The sequence below is a fragment of the Chamaea fasciata genome, unplaced genomic scaffold (assembly GCF_029207755.1).
Source record: "Chamaea fasciata isolate MVZ Bird 193981 ecotype frontalis unplaced genomic scaffold, bChaFas1.0.hap1 SCAF_15, whole genome shotgun sequence".
NCBI classification, from domain to species: Eukaryota; Metazoa; Chordata; class Aves; order Passeriformes; family Sylviidae; genus Chamaea; species Chamaea fasciata.
Window position 1 is genome coordinate 2,141,066 of NW_027094100.1, and position 27,655 is coordinate 2,168,720.

Consider the following 27,655-nt stretch of genomic DNA (forward strand, 5'->3'; position numbering starts at 1 on the left):
ACGGGGCTCTGCCCAAACAACAGTGGGAGCAGAGAACTGTAATGAGCATGTGATGTTCCAGAGTTTTCGGGGATGTAAAGGCACAGGAAGCATCTTCTGAGTTACTTTTTGGAGAAAAGAAAAGCATCACATGCAGCTAGAAAGCTTGCATTTCTTCCTGAGTGGCTGCCCTCTTGTCTTCAGTGGTGTCTGTGAAGTTTGTTGGGAGTGGAAGCTCCCTGTGCTGTTGGAGGTGTCTTTTAAATGATGCGTTTGCTTGCTGAGGAATAGAGAATATATTTTCCTTTTTGCCTATAAAAATTATATGTCGTCTGTTTTCGTATTAGTGTGCTGCCTCACAGAGAGCCACGTTGCTGCAATATTTAGTCCTTTAAATTCATTGACAAGGGAAGAATTTTGTGCTCAAGAGAACTGAGCTAAAAACATACTGGTTACCATTTTTCTCAGGCTGGTAGTAGTCAAAAGTTGTGGATTTTGACTTTGCTAAGAGGAATAGGTAATTTCCTGCCTATTTCCCTTCTAAGTGCAAGATACCACCATGCAGATGACAGTGACAAATTAAGAGTTCTTGTGTTTGATTGTCTCAGCAGGAGATGCGGCTTGTTGTTGGGTTTGTATACGCTGATTGCATGGGGCAGAACTCTGGATGGATGATCTAAGAAAACTTGCACAAGTACTGTCCAGGATTTTCTTGCGGAACTGTTTAGTTCCACCAGCGGGTTGCTGTGTAGTTGTAAAACATATGGGTTTTTTAAAATAGTATTTAAATTGCCTTTGCGCTGCTTTTCCACAACTGCGCAGGACTCTGGTGTGACTGGAATTCATAGAGCTGTGGGACAGTAGAGGCTGGAAGGGGCCTTGAGTGATCACTTGACCACAGTCTGGAGAACCCTTGCCTAAAGCAGAGCCACCTTATCAGGTTGCTCATGGCTTTATTTGGTGTCACTTTGAAGACCTCCAAGGACAGGGACTGAGGACACAGCTCTTTTGGCAGCCCGGGCCCCTACCTGGCTGTCCTTGGGTGTGAACTGAGTTTCCTTTTAGTAAGTTTTAGCCCAGACCTTACACTTCCCTCTTTTTGTCTCCCAGGAGAAACATCTTTTTCATCTTCTGTTATCAAATTAACCTTGCACTCCTTATCGAAAGATTTCAAACTCCCAGAATTTCACTTAAGACAGCTGCTGGTAGAGAAAATTGAAAAATGAGGGGTTTTCTCACTGTGGGCTGTGTGTGCATGGAATAGCAAGGTGGGGAGTAGTTTTTATTCCTGTGTCTATTAAGCTGAAGGCTTCCTTAAGTATTTGTGTAGAATTTTGAGTAAATTGGGAGAGGGGTAGGCGTACAAACTGCCCCCCCATCTTAGAAAAAAAAAAAGCATTTTAAGATGGCTAGCACTGCTATGTGTCTGTATATTCCCCAGCTATGAGAGCACTCATGTCCACTGTGAGTTTTTCACCTTTTAAATGTAACAGGCAAATGAAGCCTTTACGTGTGGTTTAGCTTTGGTGACTAGGTTAATATATTTTTTAGATTTAACCCCAAAGTCCACTCTATCTTTATTTGATTATTACAAGATTAATGAATTCTAACCCTTTTCTCTGTTTTCAGGCTCCTCAATGCCAACAAGATCAACTGCCTGAGGGTGAACACGTTCCAAGGTCTGCATAATCTCAAACTGTTATCTCTTTATGACAACAAACTGCAGACCGTCAGCAAGGGGCTCTTTGCACCTCTGCGATCGATCCAGACTCTGTGAGTATGCAGGCAGATCAGAAATGACAGCTCCCTCTTTCCCCACCAAAGATCCTGCCTGTCTTTGCACCTGACATGAAGACAGTTTGGAAGAGACATCCATGTAGCAGCCCCTCCTTTCCTCACTGAGAGAAGAGGAGCAAGAAAAAGAAGTGTTGCATCAGTGCAGCGAGGGCAGGATCGACACAGCCTGCCCTTAGTGACAGAAATGTCAGAACTGTGTGGAGCTCAGGCTGTTTGTTGGGGAGATAATGTGTGTGTTTGACTCTGGATAAGATATGAGCAGCAGATTCTATTAGGATCATTGCCTAACAGTTTTTAATGAGCCAGTGAGCTGGCATCTCTCCTGCCTGGGTCTGACTCCTGCTGTGCAGTTCGTGACTTCTGTAACCACATTTCAGCTGGCATTCCACTTAAGGGGAATGATATGTTGTATTATTTGATCCATTAAGAAAATCCACTAAACATTTTTGAGTTTGGAGGCATTAGAATAGGCATCAGAAGCAAAAAATACAGAAATGATTCAATATTTTGTAGAAGGAGGTCTCATCCTAAAGTTGTGAGTAATAAGATAATAAGGGAAATAGTACTCCTTCAGAGCTGGAGTTGGCAGCCTGATATTCCAGTATTAAAATATGTATGAGTGTGTATATATATATATATACATACTGCAGTATCTGTGCACACACACGCTGTAGTACTGCAATTTTTGTATGCAAAAGCACATTTCTATATTTTAATACTGGGAAAGCACTGGCTGAATCAGTTCTATAAATGTTTTATATCATATACAAATGAACTGACAGGAATGATTCCTTGCAGCAGAGTTTCTGCCACGTCCTCAGGCAGCCACAAACACAACCTGAATTTCCAACGCATATTTGGCCAGTATGTATTGCTGCAAACCATTAAGGCATAATCATTTACAACAACCCCAGTTCTGCCCCCCGCCCCAGCTCTACCATGCTTTCTGCTGCTGCAGCTTGCTGTGTGTGTACACACAGAAACTGGGGCCACGGAGAGGGTTCTCTTACAGAGGTATGTAAGGTTTGTCAGGCTTTTTTAATGTTCATAGCCCTAAGGGATGAATATTTCCCTTCGGTTTCCGTAGGGTTTTGCTGGTGTTCCTGGTGGCCTTGGCTTAGAATGGACTTGTTGCTTCACACCCAGAGACTTTGTCATGAAGTTTTGGTTCATTCTCCCATTTTTAACACTCCAAGTGATTGCCATCTTCTGTGCTTTTTCTAGAGCTGCAAAACCAGACCCAAATTCTGTCTCTGTGTGATTCTTTGTTCTTTGGACCTTTCACGGCAGGAATGGCTCTACTGCAACAGGAATCTTGAGTTTCTTCAGGCCCTTTCTGCTCTGTGTGCTCTCCCTTCCCAGTCCTGGACAGCCATTGCCCTGTTGTATTTTTCACTTATTTTGTTCAGTGACAGTTCATGAATACAACTGCAAACAGAAAATTAGTTCCTACAAGTGGAAAACAGTAACAGAGTGAGAGAGTTCTTGTGAGGCTATAACTTTATACCTCTGTCCAAACCAAATTGAAACACCTGTCTTTTCTTAACGTGTCCTTGCAGTTACTGGAGAGCTGAGTCCTGCTCCCTTGGAGGTCAGAGGGACTGATGCAAGTTAGCTGAACTGAGATTAGAACCTGGCTCTGGGAAAGACTCTCCTGAGTCAAGCGAAATAAATCAGGAAAGCAGCAGAAAAACACTCTTTTTCTCTAAGACGCTTCAGCAGACTTCTGTTACCGAAGTCTAAACACCCAGTTAAAATCAATGTTATAATACCTATTTCCAATTTCTTAGGAAACAAGTTGAGCAAGTTTTGGTGAAGGATAGAGTACTTGTAGAAGTACTGTACCTTGCTGTACCTTGCCTAAACAATTCAGTCTTTACATTAAAACCTTTCGCTTCAGGAAAAAATGGATATAAAGGAAGTGCTATTACACATGATGAGAATGTACAAATACTAATTTCACTCTTGTGAAAAGATTCTGAGCCACTTCTGCCTTTGCCCAAAGATCCAAGGTGCTTTACTGCTTCACATTTTGAGCTTGCTGATAAAATTTCTTTTAAAGTAGGATACAAAATGACCTTCTGGTGTAAGGTGCATTTCTCTCAAAAAGCAGCAGCATGTCAAGCTCAGGAGAAACCGTGGGATTTGGGAGACAGCAGCAGGTCTGTGTCCTTTAAAGGGGGCTTTGCTATCTTAATTTTTGTTTCCTCTGTGCGGGGAGAGGACTTGCTGCAGGCTTAATGAGCTGCGAAATTCTCACAGAATTCTCCCATTCACGTGCGGCTCCGTGCGGCTTCCGCCGGGCCCGGGGTGGCTTTTTTTTATTATTTTTTTTTTTTTTTTTTTTTTTTCGGGAGCCGATTCAATTACTCCACTCTTCAGGTTCGGCGTCGGTGAAAAAAAAAAAAAACAAAAAAAAAACCAAAAAAACCAAAACCAACAATGATGGAGCACGGTGTCACAGGTCACTCCCGATTAAACATGCCATCCTTCTCGTGCAGACATTTAGCTCAGAACCCATTTGTGTGCGACTGCCATCTGAAGTGGCTGGCTGATTACCTGCAGGATAATCCGATCGAGACGAGCGGAGCGCGCTGCAGCAATCCCCGTCGCCTTGCCAACAAACGCATCAGCCAGATCAAGAGCAAGAAGTTCCGCTGCTCAGGTAATTCATTTAGCCAGCAGCCTCTGCTGCGCTCTCCGCTCAGGGATAAAGCAGGTCCAGAGAGCCCGCTAATCCAATCTGCAGGACAGTGTTTGCTGTAATGGATATTAGGGAGCAGCTTGGAAAATCAAATTTGGGGAAATTCGGTTAGTTCGACAGAAAGCCAATTACCTTATGGATTAAAAAAAGAGAGAGAGAGAGAGAGAGAGAGAGAAAAGCAGTCTATAGCTGTCTTCTCTTAAAAAACAAAGAAAAGAAAAAAATGATAAAAGCTTGTGACGTTTAATCGTAAAAAAATACTAAATTATGAAATATTTAAGGAAAACAATGACAGTGCATGTGAATCCATGTGGGAAATGTTGTATTTTGACGGGTTTGTCATTTGTGCTCAAGCAGGGCTCTTAGTGATCTAATGAGAGCTGAGCTGAAGTTTAGGGCCCACACCTAAAAGGCTGAGAGCAGTGGGAGGTTTTCATACCACTGGCAGTGGGCATTTATGATTTGGGATGGGAGGGAAGTGGGGGGTGAGGGAATGGCGCCAATTCACGTGCCTTCGTACATTCATTTTCCTTACATCCCTAAGTAACACACACTGACTCCAGTAAAATTGCCGTCAAAGTCGGTAAGATTTTTGGTTTCAGCAAGCTTTGAATCAAAAGGTGCGTAATAATTTAGGCAAAGGTTTTGTGTTGTGAATGAAACAGAAAAATGTTTCCACCTGAAATTAGCCTCCAAAGTAACATAAACAGCTTTTTCTTAATCCTGTCTGTTCTTTATTTATGGTTCAGCTGTCAGTAAAAGGATATTTCTTGTCTTACACAGCAAAACTAAGCAGATGACTGTGTCTTCATGTGTTTTTCCTATTTGGTTATATTGGTTATACCTATTTTGGATTACTGCATTTTTGTGTGCTGTAAAGACAAGCAGGTTTCAGTAAGCGAATCTATTAGTGTGTACTGAGGAGAAAAATGACTGTTATTGATGGAGTACCTTGCAGTGCTTTCTATGAAAATTACTATGATTTTTCTCTTTCTCCTTTGAAAAGAAACATGATTAATTGTGTTCCTGGTGGTGAAAGATGAATGGCTCTAGATGGGGATGCAGCTTGAAGCTGAGTGGCAGCAGCCCAAAACAAGCCGTTGTGCTTTGTGCATCTCTGCGAGCAGCATGCCGAGCTAAATCTTCCCTTTGTGGGGGAAAGAAAATAAAGATAACTTCATTTGCAGTCAGCTTTTCTTGGGCAGGCTTGTTAAGGTCTTCAATCCCTTGTGAACTCAAGCCACAAAATTTATAATCAGGCCTGAAATTATGACATAGTTTATCTAGGTTTTTGGATTGTGTCTGTCATAGTAACAATGTAATTAGCCAGTAATATTCATATTTAAAGAAACTGGAAATGAAAACGCATAAATATAGTTTAGAAGGGAAAGCAGCCTGCAGAAACAGATCTGTAAAAACCTGCACCCGATTTGCCATTGTTATTTTCTTCTGCTTTTATTAATGGACGAGAGGAATTAATGTTATGTGTGCGCATGCATGCTTTGAACAAAGGTACCGGCTATTGGAGAAGGCAAACACCATCTGACACCATTTAGGAGAGGGCAAAGCCAAGAAGAGCTACAGTGCAGAACTCAGTACCTGGTGATGCTGAGAATAACATTCTGTGTGAGTTCTTATCTTGGGGGTCCTTTCCTTGAGGCATTAGGCTGTTTTTCCCTGGGTCTCCAGCTCTGCATCTATATCAAAACCACATGGAAAAGGCATAATCCTGACTTATGAAGGAGGAGAGCAGGGATTGAACAGCTTCAGAACAAAGATTTCAGCTGGATGAAAACTAATGCTGTTCAAAAGCTCAATAGAGAAGAGATCCTTGGCTGTAGAGTTTCCAGATGGTGATGAGATACATTGAATTCGACTTGCTGTCTGCTCACATGAGACAGGGAACATCTAATGGTTCAGAAAATCTTAGCTTGTAAATCAATCTAGGGAACAGACATCCTTGGCACCTGTTCTACTCAACTTGTCCCTTTGAATCATGGCTGCTTCAGGCTTGGCATTTAGCAGGAATTTTCCGTGTTCTCAGTTTGAGAAATATTTTTCATCCCAGGATCTAACACAGCATGCCTCTGTGCAGAAACGTCCATGAGGGATGAATCTTCGTTTAGAGCATTGGGCAGCGCTTTGTGTCATCCAGGGATGACACACTCCCACTGGGATGGCAAGGCTTAGTAACTTGTCAGTGTCCTCACTGTCTTTGGGATTCTCCCTTCTAGTTTTTACATCTTCTGCCCAGTGTATGAGAAAAATATTTTCATTTTAAATTCTTTTGTAAATGTACACCTCTTCCTTAAAGGTTTTTTTTTTTTTTTCAGGATCCTGGTATTTTCATGTAGTTTGTGTAATACATTTAATACGTGTCAGAAAGTTGTTTTTTTGAGGGGAAAACACAGGAAATGTGAGAAGTTGGTTAAGGAAGAAATGTGAGGGATTTTATCCTCACGCAGTCTCTGACGTTTGAGAGGAGATGAGGATGCACAGAAAGTGTGAGCTCCGTGGGAGCAGAGGTATTCAGGCAGTGTCAGGATCACACCCAGGAGCAGTTAAGCCTAGGTGAGCTTAATACTTTGGCATCAGGGAAAGGCCTGTTTTACAGTCACAAAATTCTGAGCTGGTCCTGAAGAGATCTGTCTGTTTTCTACATTCCTTTTGACAAGGGCACATAGTGATAGGACAGGGGGGAATGGTTTTAAACTGTCAGATGGTGGGTTTAGATTAAATACTGGGGAGAAATTCTTCCCTGTGAGGGTGGGGAGGCCCTGGCACAGGGTGCCCAGAGAAGCTGTGGCTCCCTGGAAGTGTCCAAGGCCAGGCTGGACACTGGGGCTTGAAGCAACCTGGGATGGTGGAAGGTTCCCATGGCAGAGAGTGGGACTGGGTGAGCTTTAAAGTCCCTTCTATCCCAAACCAGTCCATGATTTTGTGATCATAAAGGGGACTGTCAGAAAGGACCTGTTCTGAGAAAATGATGTGACTGTTCAGTACATTAAGGGAAGAAAAAAGGGAAGTGCTTTTCCTCTAAGGATGGGAGAGAGGAGTGGGTAGCAGGAACAGGAGAAAAGCTGAGATGTTTGAAGTTTCATTAGTCTGAAGTGGCAGAGGAGCATCAAGAAGGTAATGTCAAGAGGACACAGAAGCAGATGGGCTAAATAGAACTGTATTTGATAATTAAATGAAACTGTGAAGACAGATCTACAGAACTTCTTTCTGCACACTGTTTCCTTCAGTTTTCATGGCAGGTCCCCACCATCCTGTTCGATAGCATCTAGCCAGAGGTACTTACCTTCTTTTTTTCAACTGATCAGTTCTTTCAATTGAGGCACTTTGCCCAGATGCTATTTCCTCCCAGAACCTAATGACTCGAGCTTTTACTGATAACAATGGAACAACATCTGCAAAGTGGCCATAGGAAGGAGCTTCTGTGCAACAGGTAGATAATGTACATAATTCTTTTTAAAAGGAGAATTGGAAGCATTATAGCATGAAATGAAGGAACAGCAGGGAACAGGACATATTTTTGCCCAGGGCTGTGAGACAGGCAAAGCTTTTGAATATACCATCAAATATGTTTAAACTTCAGATTGCAATAGATACTATTTCCTGTGATTTTTTGCTTTCTGTCTGATGCAGTGCACCACAATAACAACAAATCTCCCCTTGCCCAACTGTCTCCCCACAGCTATAAATTCTGAGACTAAAAAATCTGAGATGTTTTCTTGAAAGAGAAATCAGAACTACTGGCTGTGAGTAATTCTCTCTCTCTTCTGTTTAGAAAGGGGAAATACTGTCATTTTCAGTGGCCAGAGTGAAATTCTGATGATCATTTTTCTTTTTAGCTACGTCTGCCCACTCTGGCCACCTAAGGATCCAATGGTGTTTGGCAGCCTAAGGTCACTGGAGGCTCCCATTCTTAATATGAATGAGGGGGGAAAAAAGGATCAACACAAATATCCTGCCCAGAAGCATTTGATTAAGTTCACTACAGGGCAGTTTTGTTTTCTAAGACAGCACTGGGCTTTAGGAGTAAGGGAAATGAATCTATGAGCAGATTGTGTTGTCTCTGTGGTAGCTTATTGTCACTTCAAGACTTGGCAGGTTCCTTGATTGCTGTGTGACACTGTGTCTGAAATAGCTTTTGGAAAGAATTGCCCTTGCATTCAGCTGTATATCTATTTCTCCCTGTGATATGTTTGCATTTTTCAGTATATTGTGCATTTTAAAAGCGATGAAAGTTCCACCTGCTGCACTGACACAAACTATCTCTGATAATGATCAAAGCAATGTGTTTCTACAAACATCACATCACAAAAGCTCTTTATCTTCTAATTCTTAGAAATAAGACTTTTACAAAGAAGATTGCTGTTCGAAATACTCTGAAGTGAACCTGTCTTATTGCTTCCTCCTGCATACGTTGTGCCTAACTGCCTTTAATTAGTTACTTCAGTTCCAGACACTTCTGTACAATCAAAAGGACAGGGGAGAACAGGAGGAGGAAAATGAGCCATCTGCCAGCATTATTCTCTCATTTTTGGACACTACCTCTTGTTAACCCAAGCCAGAGCAAAGTTAGCCTTTGTGGTACATTTGGGCCCAAAAATGGGCTAGTGGGATTTCTCTCAGGTTATCCCCAATTATTAGATGGTAATGTAGCTGCTTTTTGTTCACTCATAATTTTTAAGGCATTTGATAAAACCTCTTCTCACTAATTGCAGATTTTCTCATAGTTCTTTCTGTGTCTTTTCCAGTCTCTGTCTTCATACACACTCACCTTCCTCAGGTTACCTGTCTGCTTTGGAACAGAGTTGCTTTTTTTTGTAGTCACCTGAAATTTCTTTCTCTCTTCTCTGCATTTTTGCACCTTTAGAAGCCCAGAACTGCTGTGGATGGAGTCAGGGGAGCACAGGCTGCACGTCAGGACCTTTTGTCCCCTCCCTGTGGCAGTTCACACATTTCATGTCCCTTGGACTCCCTGGGTTATCCCTTCTCTGCTCCTAGTGAGGTGTAAACATTATTAAAGGTTTCTGAGCTCTCAAGCTGAAAGCTGCAATGCCTCGCTATTCCTCAACTAGTGTTTAAAAGTCATGAAAGGCAGGTGAATTTAACCCAGATCTTACATAATTTATCTGATTGAAACACTTGCCAGTTGTTCCCGTAATTTGCCAATCACCCTGATGACAACTGTGCAAATTCCTTTCATTTTTAATAAGCAAATAGTCATTTAGAGAGCATGGACTCATGCTCCTGCCCTTAGCATCTTCTGTTTGATGGAAAGCACAGGTCTGGCCTGTTGCAGTGCTGCAGGAACACGTTTTTGGGGCTGTGCTGATCCTGCCCATGGTGTGTGGGGCTCCAGCAGCTCCCGAGCAAGCCCCAAGCCCTGACAGCCTCTGGGTTTGCCCTGGCTGCTCCAGAGCTGCTCATGTTAGTGAGAATTCTCATTTGAGACCAAGCTCCAGCACTTTCCTCAGCACGGCTTTGCCCTGCTGTGAGGGAAAGGGATAGGAACACTGCTTATGATTTCAGAAGCTGCATTCAGATTTCTGTCTGTGGTTTGGTATGTTTTTGCTTTATTCAGTTAAATTCTCTGTGTTGTACCCCCTTTTTCCCCCCGAAAGACACAAAGACTGAGCAGAACCCTCAGAAACCCTCTGAATACACCAAAACTGAGGATATGTCTGTGGTGTGAAAGAATTATTCTTATCTGAATGGAAGGCTGTTTAACACCAATAAATCACCTGCCGATTAAATCCTGCACCGAATTTGTAATTACGAATATGAATTTTTCATGGTACACTGAAACTGAGTATATTTGGGCTTTGTTTTGCATGAATTCTTCCTGAAGCTGAAGTCATTAGAGAGCACAATACAACTGCTATGACTAATAGTAATGGAGCTGTGTTCCCTTGTACTGTGCAAGTGTTGCTGTTGTTAAATTAATTTGACTGTACTGGATAATGATTATAGCCCTCCCTTTTCTGCACATCTTTGATAGCAGTTCAGATCTTTATGTTAAAAATTGTGTCAGTTTCTCTGAGCCTTCACTAGCCTGTGGAAAACACAATGGTGGAGGGTTCTGGCTCTGCAGTGGGGGGAAAGAATGGAAACCATTTCAGTCAAGGAAGCACAGGCTTAGCATGAGACAGGTGGGTCTGTTTGGCAGAGACTGTGGTTCTTAATAAGAATGTAAACTGACGTGTTTCAGTTAGAAGGCTTATTTTAGGCTCTGCCTCATTTTATTTTTGGAGTTGAAGTAGTCTTCAAAACAGCAAAATATCTGAACGGCTTTGTTACCCACCAACATCCTTAGCTGCAATTATAGTAAAGAGGCACTGGGAAGAGGGAGGATGAATGTTGAGTCACAGAGGCGTCCATGTCACTTAGGCATCCAAATGTCACACTTATCCTGGATTCCCCATGTAGGCAGAGTGCAGGGCTGTGTAGATTCCTCCTTGAGATCTGAATTGTCCTCTTAATTAACTGTGTCAGAAAGCTGAGTGATTGATTGCTCTTCTAACCTCAAAAATTACGGTTACGGGTCAAAGTTTGCCCTCTCCTCTCAGGTTGGAATCCCATGTGTTGAGGTTAAACTGAGCAACACCAGAGGTACCAAGGCAGCACTTTCTCTGTGCGTAGTGGTCACTTGAATGGGGTACAGAAAATAACCAGGGAGGTGCTGGCATGAAAAGAGCTCGTCAGCTAAAACCAGCGCAAGGATGTTGGTGCTGCAGTTGGACAAGAAATTTTTCATCTGACTATTCTGAGACTGCAGAAGATCTCAGTCTCCTGAGGTGTTGCAGCCTGATGGGACAGTTATAAATAGGGTCCTGTGTACAGATTCTTTACAAACTGCAGGTTCAGTGACTGATTAAGAGAACGTGGATTACAAGAAGTAAACAAACACCAGGAGAAAACCATACAATGCTGCCTGTGTCTAAAGTATCCAAAGGGAGGTGTTCTCATGGATGCTGGCAAAGAGCTGGAGGTGTATTTCATTTTTCAACTTCATTTTTGCAAACATGGATGCAGGATGGTCTTATGTACATCCAAATGCTTATGGATTTTTTTAAATGTAATTTATGGAATAGTGTGCTCTCCTGGTATTTCTGCTCTCCTGTATTCTAGGGACATGTAAATTAGGATTGTGACAGATTTCTTTGTGTGCTGGTACCTCTCGTTCATTGCAGTTGATGATTAGTTTAGGCAGTTATTGTAAGTGGTGTTTAATTAGTGCAGCGAAGGAATGGAGACTTGTTCAAAATATTCTCGTGGGGTTTCTCAGGAAGGTGTTTGCAGAGCTCAGACTGCATTTGTTCCTAGTAGGACTGAAAGAGTTCATTGACACTGAAATTACTGAGTTTATTACGGATATCCCACTTAATACTGTAAATCAGTATATAATATAAGTCTTTGAAAGATATGAACTGTTACTTGTCATTGTTTAACAGAGAGCTGTGGATTAATTTGTTTGAAGAGCCCAGGCCAGAATTTCTGCTTTATTAAAACAGTGTAGGAATAAGGATATAGGATTCTACATCCTTCTTCACTGGAGCCATACAAAATTATTGGCAGGAATGCCAGTTATAGATATAATTTCTAAGTAAATGAGGTGTGGATTCCAGGGTTATGCATACTTTGAATTAATCGGGCGAGAAAATTAGTGTGGTTTTGTGCCACATTGCATGAGTCACAAAAGAAAATGAATAGTCTAATGTTTTTATCAGTTCAGACTCTGGCTAGTTTGGCAGCTTGTGGAGACTGAAGGTTTGTGTTAGGTTCCCCTAAAAAACAGCTTCAGTTTATTTCTTAGATTGCACAGATAGACAAAATCCAATCACCTTACTTTAATTGCTGAACCACACCCACAGCGTGGGGTGGCTAAGTTAACACTGTACTTGCGTCCTGAAGTTCCCAGGTAACTCAGTGTTGGCTTTTCTGCATAACATTGCTGGGTCATGGCAAAATGGTGAAGCACAGACCCCTGCTGTATTATCTGTCATCTCTGCTCAAGCCTTGTTCTCCATGGAGGTAATGAATAATCTGCTTGGTGCTGACTTTGTTCTTTGGGCACTGCAAACCCCTTACTAAGGAAAGTGATTTGTATTTAAACGCACAAGCGCTGACCTTCACTGAAGTCCAGCAAAACACTGTGAGCAGTTGCAGAGGACAGCCACTTCCTCTCTCATCTGGGAATCCTGCAAGAACATTTGAGATGTGACTTTCAAAATCATTGTCCACTGGCACAGCTCTGCGGAGAGTGGAGTCAGTGAGAGCTTTATTCCAGTGGGAGCAGTCAAGCCTGAACTGAATGCCCTGCTTTATATGTCAAAGTTGCAGCAATGAGTTACAAGAACGAAGCTGTTTGAAATAATTCAGGATGTCGGAAATAGAGAATGCTCAGCTTCCATTAGCAAAAGATGTACAAAACCCAACAAATACGCTCAGAAACAGAATAAGAAAATGCTGTCTGTGTCTGTAGTAGCATGTGTGTGCTTCTCTGCTGGAAGGTGCAGAGGAAACAAAAAAAAAAAAAAAGAAAAGAACGGCAATGGCAATTACAGATTGTCAGTGTAAGTGCCACCAGCATGAAGGGCCCCTGGGAGCTGAAATCAGGCTCAAAGGGCACTCGGGGAGCATTTAAGGCCACAGCGTGGCCATCAGCTCAGAATCTGCTGTTACTAATACAGGCTGCAGTATTTCTAAGGCTGCATTTAAATAAATGGAGCAAACCTAAATGGCATTTTTTACTGAAAGGAGACACCAGGAGAGAGTAAGTAATAAAAAGCAGCGTAGATTGGGCATTCAGTGTGTGGTGGGGGCTGCACACGCTGCCCGGGGGGAGCAGTGAGCACTCCTCCGGTAGTGTTTCCTATCGTGTCAGCTCTGTCTCTGAACTCAGGCTCTGTTCGTGTTCACTAACCCCAATTGTGCTCCAGGGTGTTCCTGCAGTAGCATGAAGGATGACCTCTTGTATCCAGCACCTTTTTGCATGGGTGGAGTGGAGAACCTTCAGCTTGTGCTTCTCCATGCTGCTTCCTCTCAACGCTCCTCTCTCTCTGGCGCTGCCTAACTCTGACTCTGGCTGTCCATGGGGTTTTCCTTTGTGCTTGATCTAACCATGTGGTAGAACAATACAAATGGAACATGGTTCTGTCAAGCACCATGGAAGGCTGCATACTCCCTGCAGCATGGCATGCCTGGATACTTCTGCTGGGGCAGAAGCATCGAAAGGTGAGAGATTCCCTTTCCCTTTCCTCACAGGGACCGTGGAACAGGTGAAGTGTTGCTAACCAGGCTCCCAGGCACTGCCAGGGAGCCACAGTGATGTTTGCACAGACTTTCCACAGGGCTTGCATGCAGAATAACCATTTCTAAGTAATTAATCTGTTTAATTGCTTTCACAGTGAAGGAGTCAGGCATTCTGTTGGTTGGTAATATTCAAGGGTGATTCCAGCCTTACCTACAGAGATGAAAAATCACTTTTGTCTCCTTGCCTTGTGCATAATGTAAGCTGCATCTGTCTGTTTGAGCTGTCCAGTGAATCCTTCTCCCTGAGATAGACTTTGGATGCCATTTCTGCAACAAGGCACCTGCCACTCAATGTAACTTCAGGCCTGCTCTTAATGTGCTGGCATTGCATTGCAAACAAAAAAAAAAAAAGGCAAAAAAACTTCAGAAGAGTCTGCAAAGCATTGTCTTTCATCTCTAGAAAATGACGTGGCTAACATGGCCTGCATGGAAGCACCACTATCCAATAATTTCATGGAGCAAAGCTGAGTCAGCAAATCCAAATGGGCCATTTTAGCTTTGACAGCTTAGGTAAGATCTTCAAAATACTTCTGCCTAACTCCCCCCCTACACAGAGATAATGACACCTATTCATGAAGGACTTTGAGAGTCTCATAGAGAAGTTTTCTTATACTGAAATATTGCCTTGTCTTGCAAATTAATCACGTATCTGTTGCGGAGCTATCAAAAGAAAGACATCCAGGGTTCATACATTTTATCTGTAGTTACTGATAAAAATTAACACTAGCAATCTGAAATTATGACCAAAAAATAGACTTCTTTTTTATTCCCTATGAGAATTGTGGTCTCGTGTTGGTGTGAAGAACTTTTGAGATTCCTGGGTTTTTCATTCAAGTTTTAGACCAGCTGATCCCAATGGTCATAGTTTTGGTGCCAAACTTGAGGCAGCTGGATCATTTTCTTGAATGAATATATCAGGTCATTTTTCAAGCCCTGTTGAGACAGCCTGATTTGTAGCACAACAGATCCTCCAGAACTCCTTTGAAATTCTTCAGACAAAGCAAAGTTTTAAAAACTGAAACGAGGTTTTCTACACAATGGTTTAAAAAAAGAGTAGAACAAAAAGATATTTCCCTCTGTTGCCTAATTCTCCATGTGGGTATCAGAAATGCACATGGAATGTTTGAGCACATGGAAATGTGATGTTCCTTTATCTCAGTGCTGCTGTTCTGTAGAATGCCACGGTGTGTTTGTTTTATGATAATAAGAAATCACAGTACCTGATAGTGGGGTCACATTGGTTCTGAAATAAAAAATGTTATCAGAGTAACTAACAAATCAAATAACCACAGCTGCCCTCAGTTACACACAGGCCTTGCTGTTGCCTTGGCTACTTGTTTTACAGCAAACTTTAATTATTCCTAATTTGGGGAATTGCCAGAGACTCCCAGCTCATGTTGTGTCCGGCATCTCTTCTCTGTGGCTTTCCACGGATGATTTTAGGGTGTGCAAGAAGTATTCCATGCCTGTGGTGGTGAACTGTGTTTCCTGTGTCCTGTTGTGTTCTCTCAGAGCCTGGCAGTCAGGAGGAATGGAAATATGTGCTTAAACAGTTCTGCAAGCAGATGGTTGGATTTCACATTGCCATCCCCGATGGGAATATCTTAATAGAGCAGCCACCTGTCCAAGTGATCTCAAGGCTCAGGTCAAACAGTAAATTTTATCTAGTCTTTGGCAGGTGGTTCCTGCTGTCTCTCAGGCTAAAAGATGACTGAGTACTTGCTGAGCACACACAGGCTGTTGATTACTTTTGACTCAGTGATTACCTGAGAAACTCCTGTTTAAACTCAACAACAACAACAACAAAGAGAGAGAGAAAAAAGAGAAAGAGAGAGAAGGAACAAAAAACTATGAAGGTGATATTTGCTCCCTTCCTCTCCTGCTGAGCTGAGGCCTTTCCCTGGTTCACTGGTGGTAGCTGTGGACAGATGCCCAGGCAGCATCAACTTCTTAGAGCTGCTGCAGTGTGGAAGGTTGTGTGCCTCACCATCAGGAGAGGGGGTGCCAAGTCAAAGCGTGCTAAAATTCTTTCTTTGTTCGGCCAGAAAGCTTGAGAGAAAACCAAGACTTGATTTTTCACCCTCCAGTGTTTTACACTGCTTTTTCTCCTCCATAAAGAATTCCACTCTCCCGTCTCTTTTTTCCCGTAGGAGGGTGAATCTTGTATCCATCAGTAGACTAAAATTTTCACTTAATAAATGTTTACCCTGTGTAACTTCACGTTGTTTGTGATTGTTTTTTTCAACAAAAGCTTTTACTAGGAAACTTAGAAGTGCTTCTTCAAGGGTTAAGTTGGGGAATTCCAGGACACTTTGTGACCACTGATTGTTGGTGGGTTATTCAGTGTGTACTGTAATTGTAGCAGTTTTAATAAACTCTGCTTCTGATAACTGTTTGTCTTTGGTATTGTTTCCAAGGAATCATAAACAACCAAACATTCTGACTACCAAGCTTGGAATGTCTAGGACTGGAAATCAAACGTTAGCTTGTTTTAAAAGGATAAGAGTTTAAATGATGATGGTGTGGGGAAGATCTTAGACTGTATTTTTATAATGCTTTAAAATGCCCCCTAGTCCTAATACTTTAAGTGCTGTGCTGTCAGAGAAGTTGCACTTTAGATGTATAATTTATAATAAGCACAAAAACCAGCAAAGTATTTAGCACCACTGAAGTAGTAAAGTACAAATCTGTATGTCAATGTTCTCATAATCCAATTGGAATTACAAAAAGTGTAATATTGTGACATTTTGGAATAAACCAAAGTGTGTCTGTGGGATCAAAGTGTTAGGTTGCCTGTAGAATTGCATGTTTTCACTGCATCACCCTGTGGAGATAATGTGTAACGTAAATTAAAATAATAGTGGATTTAGGAAACGTCTTTTTTCTTCCAGAAAACAGTACATGGTCATAAAATGGGCAGTGGTGTATTTATCAGTCGGGGAAGGGGAAGCAGGTGATGAATGTCATCAAGCCTCTATAAACAAATTTCAGCTCGGGTTTAAGTTTTTGTTGATGCTTTTGGGTTCTTAAAACATTTGTTCAGCTCCTCTCTCTGAGAAAGCCTTGTAACTGACTTTTGAAAATTCAGAGAACTTGAAAAATGCTTCTTGGTAATTACCATCCCTTGGCTTTGCACAGAGCTCCTGCAATGGGTCTGGTGCTTCCATTAAGAAATGCGAAGTGAGTGGGCAGGAATTGCATGGTGGGGGTTTGGCAGCACTTTGCTTACATACACATTTATTAATCCTCCTGGTTCCTTGAAGCACTGAGATCGAGTTTCCAACCTGCTGCTATTAAATGGGAAAAACCCAACCTGAAAAGGACAGATTAGTTCACTGAGTCTAATTGGAAAAGCATTTCATTAGAATGGGTCAAAAACCCAGTCAAAGAGGTCTGGCAATCACGGTGTAATGGTACATCAGGGAGTGCTTCTCACTAAGTATGCTCTACCCATTCCTTAATTAAAATGAAAATGATTTAAACTGCTATTACTTGCCTTCGCTGTTTGTTTAACATAGTTAATAAAGATGTCTAATTGTTGGAAAGTTGACAAGGTTGTCAAATAAAAGATTGCACTAAAAAACAGCTCTAATAGCTGAGGTCTGAACACTCGGTACTTTTAAATGATATCTTTGAAAGTCTTTTGTCATTTGAATTCTTTCATGAGATGTCTTTTCCTTGTTGCTGGACTAAATTCCAAATGGGGAAAAAAGTGACTTTGCTGGAAAATACCTTAACAGGTAGGCTTGTTAGACAAGGACTAAGTCTGTTATGGGGAGAGTGAAAAACCAGGGACAAATCTTGGGAGTAATTTTAAAAATTGCTGAGCACAAGTCCTTGGCAAGTATTAAAACTGTGTGCAGGAGCTGGGGGATGACAGGAGGCAATGCTGAGGAAGGATTCCACGATACCTCTGGTTGCTGCTGTTATCACCAGCTGTTTGCTGGAATATTTTTTCCTTTTATTGCAGGGTCAGAGGATTACAGAAGTAAATTCACTGGCAAGTGTTTCATGGACCTCGTCTGTCCCGAGAAGTGTCGCTGCGAGGGGACAATCGTAGACTGCTCCAACCAAAAACTCACCCGGCTGCCCACTCACCTCCCTGAATACACCACTGATCTGTAAGTGTGCCTCTCCCAGGGGTGTTCGGCTTTCTCATTTCTAAAGGCTGTAAAAGGGACTCAGATAATTAAAGGCACCTCGTACTTGTGTCCGTGTGAAAATGGGAAGGCTAATTTTATTTCAGAGTTGCACCACAACTCTCATTTCTGTATCATTTGTGCCGGCTGTGGGGATGAGAAAGGAGCCACAGCCCTGTGCACCAGCCATGTGTCCTCCTCCAGTTCTGGCCGGTCCCAAGCTGTGTCCTTCCTTTCCAGTCTACCCTGGAGTCCTCTGCCTTTGCACTTGGTCATTTTTATTTAAGGAATGGTTTTAACCATTTGGGTGAATTTGTGATCAGGAGCTCATTCCATCTCAGCACTGCCTGCTATTTGGGTGGAACAGGTCTTATTAAACTATTGTAACTTCAAGAAATTGGAGTATGAGAAAGCATTTTTATTGCTTAGCAACTGAAGATTCTGATCCTTCTCTTGCATTAGTAGCCCCTTCGAACAGAATTCTTTTCTTTGAGTTAGTGTTGTATTTATTGTACTTATTCTATTTAAAACCTCATAAAAATTATTGATCTGAAGTCAAGAAAAAATATGAGAAACTTATGAGAAATGATGAGAGACGTCCAGAAACGCAGCAACGACTCTACATAGCAAAATGGAGCTATGTGCAATCAGAGAAAGAATTTTACATCCCAAGCCTGCCAAAACAGTAGCCTTCACATTCGTTTTGAAGATCAGCAGACTTTTGTAGGAAAGGACCTGAAATCAGAGCCCTTGTGGTTTCATGGGCCACATCTCCAATTGTGTGTCTCGTGTAGCAGAATGCAGGACAGAGGTTCAGTCACCCAAACGAGGTTTGTGTGTAGTAGATGAGGTCAATAATTCCTTGTCCCAGGCACTGGAAAGTGAAGGGGCTCTGACACTGTCCTTTGGCATTACACTCTTTAAGGCATACTAAGCTTTTGATGCCTTAAGTTTGAGCTTTGATGTTTTTCAGATTCTGTGCTGCCCAGGGGTGCAGTTCTGAGCTCACAGTCAGTGTCACTCAGCTCTCTTCACAGAACAGGGAGATAAATCCTTTTCCTGCTGGAGACCAAGGACAACTTTCAGGCCCAAAAGCACAAACAAGGGTGGCTGAAGGGAGGGACAAGAAGGATGGGACCTCACAACCTGGAGCTGTACTTGGACAATTAAAGCCCAATATGCAACCATTTATAAATGTATAAAAGTGTGAGACCTCATGGCCGGTCACCCATTTTGTGACCATTTTGGGTCCACCTTGGGTGTAGCTCTGGTCAGGCTCTTGTCCTGCCCAAGGTGTATCCTAAAGGCTTTTCAATAAATCCCTACTTTATTCTCCAGCTCTGTCCAGTCTCTGTTTCAGGTCAGCCTTCCCAAGGCATCACTTTTACTGTAGATAGTCCTCCACGTCCCTTTTCCTTCAAAGCTAAACTCTTTTACCTGTGGAAGTCTGAGGGAGATGGCAAACAGTGCCTTGCTTAACAAAGGTCATGGTTCTCTGTGTGGCAGTCCTGAATGTCACAGGGATATATCTGCAGACACCTGTGAAGCATTAAATATGTCTTTGTTTGTTCCTCTCAGGCGTCTGAACGACAATGATATTTCTGTTTTGGAAGCTGTTGGACTCTTCAAGAAATTGCCCAACCTTAGGAAAATGTAAGTCTGAGTTGCTTGTTAGAATACATTCAGCCTCGGATTGGAAGGAAGGAGGAAGAGATGATTTTTTTATAATTTAGTACTGCAGTAGCAGAAATCACTTTTTTAATGTGAGTTTAATGAAACTGAAGGAGTTCCCTGTTGGATGGACAGACACAGTTAAGCCACAGTGACAGATGAAGATCCCTAGGCTGACATTTCAGTGGGTTTTTAAGGCTACATTTCTTAGTCTTTCACTCATAGAGACCGACAGGGATTCTGTCCCAGAGTTTATTCTGATAGATGCTTATTGTTAGAGATGGTTATGACATTTAGCATTTTGAGTTTGTCTCAAATGTATTGTGTGCCTCCAGCTGTGGTCTGGTTGTTTCAAATAGTCGAAGGAAAATAATGTTACAAGGTATGGACAATGGCAGATTCTGATGATCATTATGGGGTTAGAGAAGAGAATAAATTAGCAAACATATAGATCAGTCATTCAAATATAGCTGTATAATTCTGCCAACAGTCCTGGCACAGTGCATTGTATATTTTTAATAAGTGCAGTGTTTTGGAAAGAGAATAAAATATCAGATACCTGCTCATAATCTTCAAAATGGATCCTTCTGAAGTTTTTTGAAGTTTGAACCTTATGGACCCATTGCTAATGTCTCATTTAACTGTTTGCTTTTAGTAAGATTTTCTTGTCTGGATCAAACTAATTCAGGGAGCCCAACCAAACCAGGCAATTTCTTCTGCATTTGTTTCACGTGGTTTCTGCCATCTGGAGCTTCCTGGCCGTTTGAATCCATGTGACATCTCAGGGGCTTTGAGGGCAATTGTAGTGGGATTCTTTTTATTTCTACAAGAATTTCAGATGCAGCACTGCAGGCTTGTGGTGGAGTTATATCTGTGTAAGCACAGGCCATCAGATTTGGGGAACTGATCACAAACATTTCCCTCATGTTTTATGAATGATCAATAATTTGTAGCTACTGTGCACTCAGGAGATGTTGACATTGTTAAGTGCTCTGTTGCCTGTGTAAGTAGATAGTAAACAGGAATGAAAAATGCATGCTATATAAGTGCATACACAAACTGGAAAGCTTCTGTCCTCATCAAACCTTCAGGATTTATGTTCTGAAAATTGGAATAATTTGTTTTTATTTAAAACTTACTGCAGGGAAGTACTGTGCTGTCCTTTTTGTCGCCATCGATCACTCAGAGGGAGGGATGCCTCTACAGGAGCTGTATTTTGGGCATAAATCCAGCATGAAACTGTTGTGAGAGCATTTTAAGAGTTTGTTTCCTGTGAAACAAAAGATTCTTTTATCTGTCCTTGGTAGCTGCTGAGATCAGAGGTGTGCAGGCGCAGGTCGAACTCATGGCAAAAAGAAGCTGCACCCTACAAAGTGCCTCTTGCTGGGTTTTAGTGGCAGCCTCCAAGCAGAGGCTCTTTAGGAAATCCTTGTAGCTGAGCTCATTTCTTTTCTTCTACCTGATGCTCTAAATAAGTTTCTCCATTTTAATTATAGGGATGGGTTTTTTTTTCATATGAGCAGACCAACATTTCAACCGCAGCTTTACTCAGTGGCCTGATCCTTAAAAAAACAGATTAGACTTCTTTTCCTGTTTCTTCCATTTTGTGAGAAGAAGGGGTTACCAGGAGGAAACAAGCAAACAAACAAACACCTTTTCCTTCCAAGTTATTATTTGGCCTTTACTAGGCCAAATCCTTCTGCTAATGAAAGGCCCCTCTCCACCATGCAAGAAGGGAACTGTCGGGAATGCCGCAGATGGGATTGCTGCTGCTCATGGTCCTAAAGCAGCAGCTGTGTGTGGCAGGAATGTCAGGCACTGGGGCTCAATGCTGCTGTGAAATCAGAGAGGAAGAACATTGGTCAAATCCTCATTTTTTAGTGTGTATAAGGGACAAGAAGCCTACCTGTTATTTGATTGACAGTATTGACTCTGTCTCATTATATATTCCTTGTCTGCTTAAGTGTTAAGGGCAAACAGCAGGTGGAGGAATCTGTCTGGAAACTGAATTGCTTCCTAGGGTTAAGAAAACAGCTCAGAGCTTTGCAGTGGCAGGGCATTAGCCTAAATCATTTTAGTTTTTTTCCTTAATTTTTTCTCTGAAATACTCTTTTTTTTTTTTTCCCCAAAATGAATCTGAATATCTGTAGTATGGATATCTGATGTGTGTTTGAGTGCTTGTCCTTTGGTTGTCTTTTACTTGAGTTTAGGACTAGTGACAGATCCATGCAAAGAAACTTCATTTCAGAGAGCCATGGTTCCACTGTGGTTGATAAAGTTCCAGCAGAATTTCAGAGAAAGACAAAATGATGGGGAAAAAAGGGAAGTGTCAGACCACCTTTGCAATAGGTGGTAGCACCAACCCCACCTCTAATATGTAATTAGCTGTTGTGGTGTAATTTGTCTGTAAATAGTTCTCCGAAGCTGAACCTTACTGTATGATTTGTCAGCCTAGGATTGAATACATTTTAATGCAAAACAAAATTGAATTCTTGATATAGAAATTTAAAGGTCAGAGATACATAATGCAATGTGATGCCACATTTTACTTAGTAATTAAATTGCTAAGATTACTCTGCTGGTTTTTAAAAGGTTAACATTTCTGCATGTGCCTTTAAAAAAAAACAAAAATCAACTTCAATAATTAGCTGCAAAATCTGATATACATAATGCTATTTTCGTAACCTAAATTTTAATAACCTTTATGTTTCATGCTTTTTACAGTAGAATAAAAAAAATTGGTGTAGATTCTTCTAGACAGGTCTAATCCAGTCCAGAAGTAATTTACTGGGCTCTCCAGTGACCCCTGTTTTGCTTTCATTGTGTTCTTTCCATATTGCCTTACCTGATCTTGCAAGTGTAAAGGAAAAGCTGAAGTCTCTGAGGGCTGAAGTCCCATCCCAATGACTTCAGGCTCCAAGGACTGTGCTGCTGATATTTTGCAGTGGTTAGCAAAGAGCACTTTGGATCTGCCTGAAGTGCAGGACAAAAACAAGGATGCATTTCTGAGCTCTTTAAGAGTGAGAGCAGCTCCAGGACTTGGACTTTTGGGGGTATCCTGTCCCCAGGATAGAGAAAGGCTCCAGGACCTGCTGCCCTCCAGCCATGGGAGCTGGAAGCTTCTGCCTTTCACAGGGAATTAAGTTTCCACTGAGAGATCTTCTCACTCAGCACATCAAGGTCTCAGGCAGGGAGAGGGGAGACATCCCCATTCACAGAGGTGAAGTTCTGACTTTTGTGCAATGAGCAGTTCTTTTCTTGAAGCAACTACCAAATCCAGCATGAAGCAAACACTGGGAACCCCACCACTCCCTGGCAACACCTCAAGTCGTTAATTAGAGAAAAAACCTTGGGATGCCTGGGGACTCCCATGGCAGTGGGAGCCTGGAGGAGTCTCCTGGCCATGACAGGTTCAATGTCCAAACCCCCCTGGGTATCTGAGTCAGAGGGAGCGCAGAGATACCCTTTCTTGCTGAAATGGGATACTGACCCACAGGCAGAGGCTGCGGCCCCCAGATGCCATCTCTAGAGCTTGCCCACTCCCCTGTGCCTACAGGATAGCAGTGGCCATTCCTCCTTCCCTCTTTCTGCAGGGAAGAAAAATCAGCAATGAGCTCACATTCAAAATAGAAAAGCCAACTGCCATACTTTCATGCACTGCTGGGGAGAAAGGGGACTGACCTCTTCTCTTGAGAACAAGAGTAATAAAAAATATTTACCTCAGAACCTGAAAGGGTCATCTAACAGTTCACTCAGTTAAGTCTTGCCGAAGTTACAAAGTGAACATATAATACGGTCTTTATTATAAGAAATGTCAGGCTGTCTTGCCATTAGCTGGCATTGCCAATCCACCTCCAGCATGTAATTGCCTTTGGAGGCTTAATTTGGCTGTAAGTATTTCTGCTAGATTGAACTGTATGGAGTGTCAGACCAGGATTTGAACATTTTACATGTGAAATAAAATTGAATCATGATAGAGTTTGTGGACTAGAAGTCAGTTTCCAAACCAGGATATCAAGTTTCTTGGGGAGGCAGAAGTAGTTTGTGCCCTTTGGAAACAGCTGTTACCTGTTGTTCCTTCCCCTAAGCATGAATTTTGCCATGGCGAATGAGGTTGCAGTCATCTGTCACTTGTTATACAGAAACAGACTTTATTTTCTGGAAATCATGTTGCAGAGTGTGTTGTGCTTCATGGCATTTGGGCTCCTTGTGTTTTTGACAGCGAGGCCATCAGTCTGCTCTGCTGGGTGGGCGTAGGAGTGTCACTGGGTGCAATTCACTGTAGTAATGAAGACTTTCAGTGCCATGCAGCTCCTGAAAACAGCTCACACCATCAAACCCAGCCAGACTATTGGTAAAGGCTGGAAAACCCTCTCAGCATCCTCCAGAGGAATGCAGCAGCACTGGGCTTTTGTTCCTCACATGTGCTTAAACATTCCAAACACATCTCCAGCAGACAGAGATATTCTAGGGAAACCCCACTCAGAACAGGCTCTTTTTATGATAAAACTGCAGGGTTGGAGGTGAGACCAGGCAGATCCCTTGTGGCTGGGCTGGGCTAGGGGTTTTCCACACCAGGGAAGGTGTATCAGTACCACAGGAGCGAGGAGCTGGAATGCTGACATTGACCCAGCAGGTTCAGCAGGGTGAATGCTTGTGTTAAGTCTGAGTAGAATCCAGCTTGCTCTGTGTTGCAGTTATGAGATCAACAGAAATAATTTTATAATAAACCTCAGCCATAAAGTAAATAAGATGTGACTGAAAAGTGAGCTGTGTGAACAGTGTCACCTTGATAGCTTCTTCATCTCTTCATTTCCTATTCACAGCCCCCCATAAAGCAGATACAGGCTTTCTCAAAATTTTGACCTCTTGCCCCAAAATAAAAGTCTGGCAATAGGATTAAATGTTATCACCAGGGTAAATCAGGAAGTCCTTATGGAATAATCCTTCAGGAGTTACCAGGCTGAGGCCAGGCTGGCTCCCATTTGGGTCCTGCTAGAGGGCATAGGAATGTCAAAAGTCAGTTTCTTTTCCACTGTCTTCCAGTATTTCCAGAATTATTCCTGGAAGAAGCTCTGTGTTGCAAGAGGATAGAGTTTCTGTGTAGTGGGAGTTTGCTATAAACAGTCAGTGGGTTTTTTCTGATAAAAAATTCCTTGTCAAGTGTGATGGTCACATACAAAAAGCTTTTAGAGCTGGGAAGGATAGAGTTAGAGGTCTCTGAGTTGTAGACCAAGCAAAGGTTACAATGCTTTCATTTTTTAAGCTTTATACAAGCTGATTATTTTTCCTGGTAACTCTAGACTGAAAAATATGTAATTTCTCATGTTTATTATTCTAGCTGTTCAGACTTTAGGAGGAAAGTTGTTTTTGGGTTTTTTTGGTGACTAAATGTTGTCGTCTACCATTTTTTTCGTTGCTTTCTGAAATGAGAAATTCTAATTCAGGAAGACAAATAACAAAATCCAGGTTGGCAGAACATCTGCTCTGACAATATTCCAGGCAGGATTGCAGGGCTGTAACATCTTTACCTATTTGTTGTTGCAGAGCTTCTCTTTTTCTCTGTCTTGCAACTTTGATTTCAACATAGTCTTGGGTTTTCAAGTCTCTTGCATGGGAAAGGCAATTTATAATTGGCTTCTTCTGAGACTGCTGGCATATTTATGGGTAGTTTTGTGTTGCTGAAAAGATCAGGCATTATTAACTCAAATGAGCAGAGTTGCCTATCTGCTGAAGTCCTTTGGCAGCAATTAAAATTCAGATGTTTGCACTGTATAAAGGTGCCAATTCCTTTGCAGATTGTGGCCAGCTTTTGTCTCTAATATTTGCTCTTTTTTGCCTTCAGTATCTAACCATTATTCAGACCATTAAAATTGCCCCCATGTTTTAATACATGTACCTAAACATTTTTTATATGGTAAAAAAGTAACAAATAAAACTTTATAACTACAAGCGCAGGTCAGTTTGCAATTTGCGAAGTCTTTGTCTGTTATAGTAACTCACCCTCTCTTCCCACCACAAACATCTACTTACTTATTTTCTGTGCAAATATGCATCGTGGCATGATCTTTACCAGGAGGGGAATCTTGGGGAGCATTTATTTATGCCAGCATTTAAAAGAGATGCTGAGCTATAAACATTTCCACTAGAGAAATAGCTGAGCCCCCAAATTAAATGCACATGTCAGAATATCCTCCCTTGACTTGCTTTGACACTGAACATAAACTCTTCATGTGAGCGTTAGCACAAAGCACTAAACTTCTGGAAAGAGAAATCTGCCTGTAAGTATTTCTATATGTTTTTATGTTATTTTTGGCTGATTGCTGGCGTGCTCCTATTCTTTCTGATCGCAAGAAAGCACAAGAGGTGATGGGCCACATGCTGTAGGGCCCACTCTCTGACAGTTGTTCAGCAGACATAAACCAGTGTACTCCAGTTTCCCACATGAAACATATTTCCAAGGCGCTTTTTTTTATTCCATTTTATTAAGTGATGACTTCTGAAAAGAGCAAGACCCACATTATTTCTATCTAAGGCCAAGCTGTCCTCTTTCCATGTCTTCTGTCAACTTTTATCCCAGTAAGATTGCCAGCTCTTCTGAGCAGAGTAGCCCAGGTGTTAATCTGATACCTTGTCATTTGTTTTATATCACCTGGAATTGGATTTTGAAACTATTACTCATGCTGTGTCTGGGCTGGGATCCTTTCTGGAATAATGTGCTATTCTGTATGAGTAATGGTGTTGGAATTTAGCATCTTCTTGGGAGCAAGAACGTATCCTGTACTTTCTCCTTTTCATTGTAGATAGTAAAACAAAGAACAATGTTTCCTGTCATAAACCTCAACAAATAGAATTATTCATCACAATCTATACAGGACATCATGGGAGACACTTGAAGGACTCGGGCTCAGTTTTAATGTGCTTAAGGCCTTCTATAGAAATGTTTTAAATAATTAAATGCCATTTATTTTTATGCATCTCTGATGGCACTTTTATCATTCAGAAATTGTCTGTTCACTGGGGTTTTCACCAATATGAAATATTCAAAAGATTCACTTTGCATTTCAGGAGAACTTCATTTGACTTTGTAGATCAAAGTTTTCCAATATTGATCTAAAGGCAAACATCTTGAGACTGTACAGGCAGAGTAAATATTTAGAAAATAATGCTGTGTATCGCAGTGGCTGTGAATGGACAATTAAGAGATCCTTGTTTCTTTCTGGGTAGTGGTTTTTTATTTAAGTGTTCATACTAAAGTTGGCATCAGATACATGGTACAGTGAATAACAGTGGTCCCTGTTTCAATTTGTGACACCATTTCAATGGCAGTAATATTAACTAAGTCTTACCAGATGAGCACCCAGACCCAAGCATTGTCCATAACTTCATGGGCATGAATCAGATGCTTGAAATTTCCACTTACTGCTTCCTGAAACGTGGATAAGAAAGAACGACACGAGGTGTTCAAAGCTGGTAACAGCATTCATTTAAATTATCTTGATATATCTGAGATAACTGTGGTTTTGATGAGTGCAAGGGAGCTATTTGTAAGAACACTAGGAATACCTTTGAATTTCTGGATGCTTTCCTTGCTGAAAGAATGTCTCTCTAGATAACCACTAAAAGGAACAAATTCTCACTATCTTCCTCCTTCCAGTGTGATGTTTGTACTAAAACACTGTTTTTTTCTCGTGGTGACTGGTTGTGTCCTTCCAGAAACCTAAGCAACAACAAGATCAAGGAGATCCGCGAAGGCGCGTTCGACGGCGCCGCAGGAGTGCAGGAGCTGATCCTGACGGAGAACCAGCTGGAATCTGTGCACGGACGGATGTTCAGGGGCCTCACGGGCCTGAAGACCCTGTGAGTGCAAAGCCCTGCTTTTGTTCCTCTTGTCTTGGTTTAGATAGACAGCTATCTGTCAGGGAAGATTGGAGTAGAGACAGTCCTGTAATAAATGGGTCCAGGAATCCAGTGGAAAACTGGATGACTGACGACACCTGTGGCTCCTTTTGTCTAGGAGAAGATGGTTTGGCTCCTCCTC

The 27,655-nt window shown here is 41.9% G+C and overlaps 1 protein-coding gene across 1 annotated transcript in view; it reads left to right on the plus strand.

The window, feature by feature from the left end:
• SLIT3 (slit guidance ligand 3) overlaps positions 1-27,655 on the plus strand; it is a 474,694-nt gene that overhangs the window by 344,247 nt on the left and 102,792 nt on the right. The window contains exons 14-18 of the mRNA XM_066197152.1: positions 1,609-1,752; positions 4,278-4,441; positions 17,775-17,925; positions 19,522-19,596; positions 27,331-27,474. Of these exons, the coding sequence (XP_066053249.1) occupies positions 1,609-1,752; positions 4,278-4,441; positions 17,775-17,925; positions 19,522-19,596; positions 27,331-27,474 (678 nt within the window). The remainder of the gene's footprint in view (positions 1-1,608; positions 1,753-4,277; positions 4,442-17,774; positions 17,926-19,521; positions 19,597-27,330; positions 27,475-27,655) is intronic.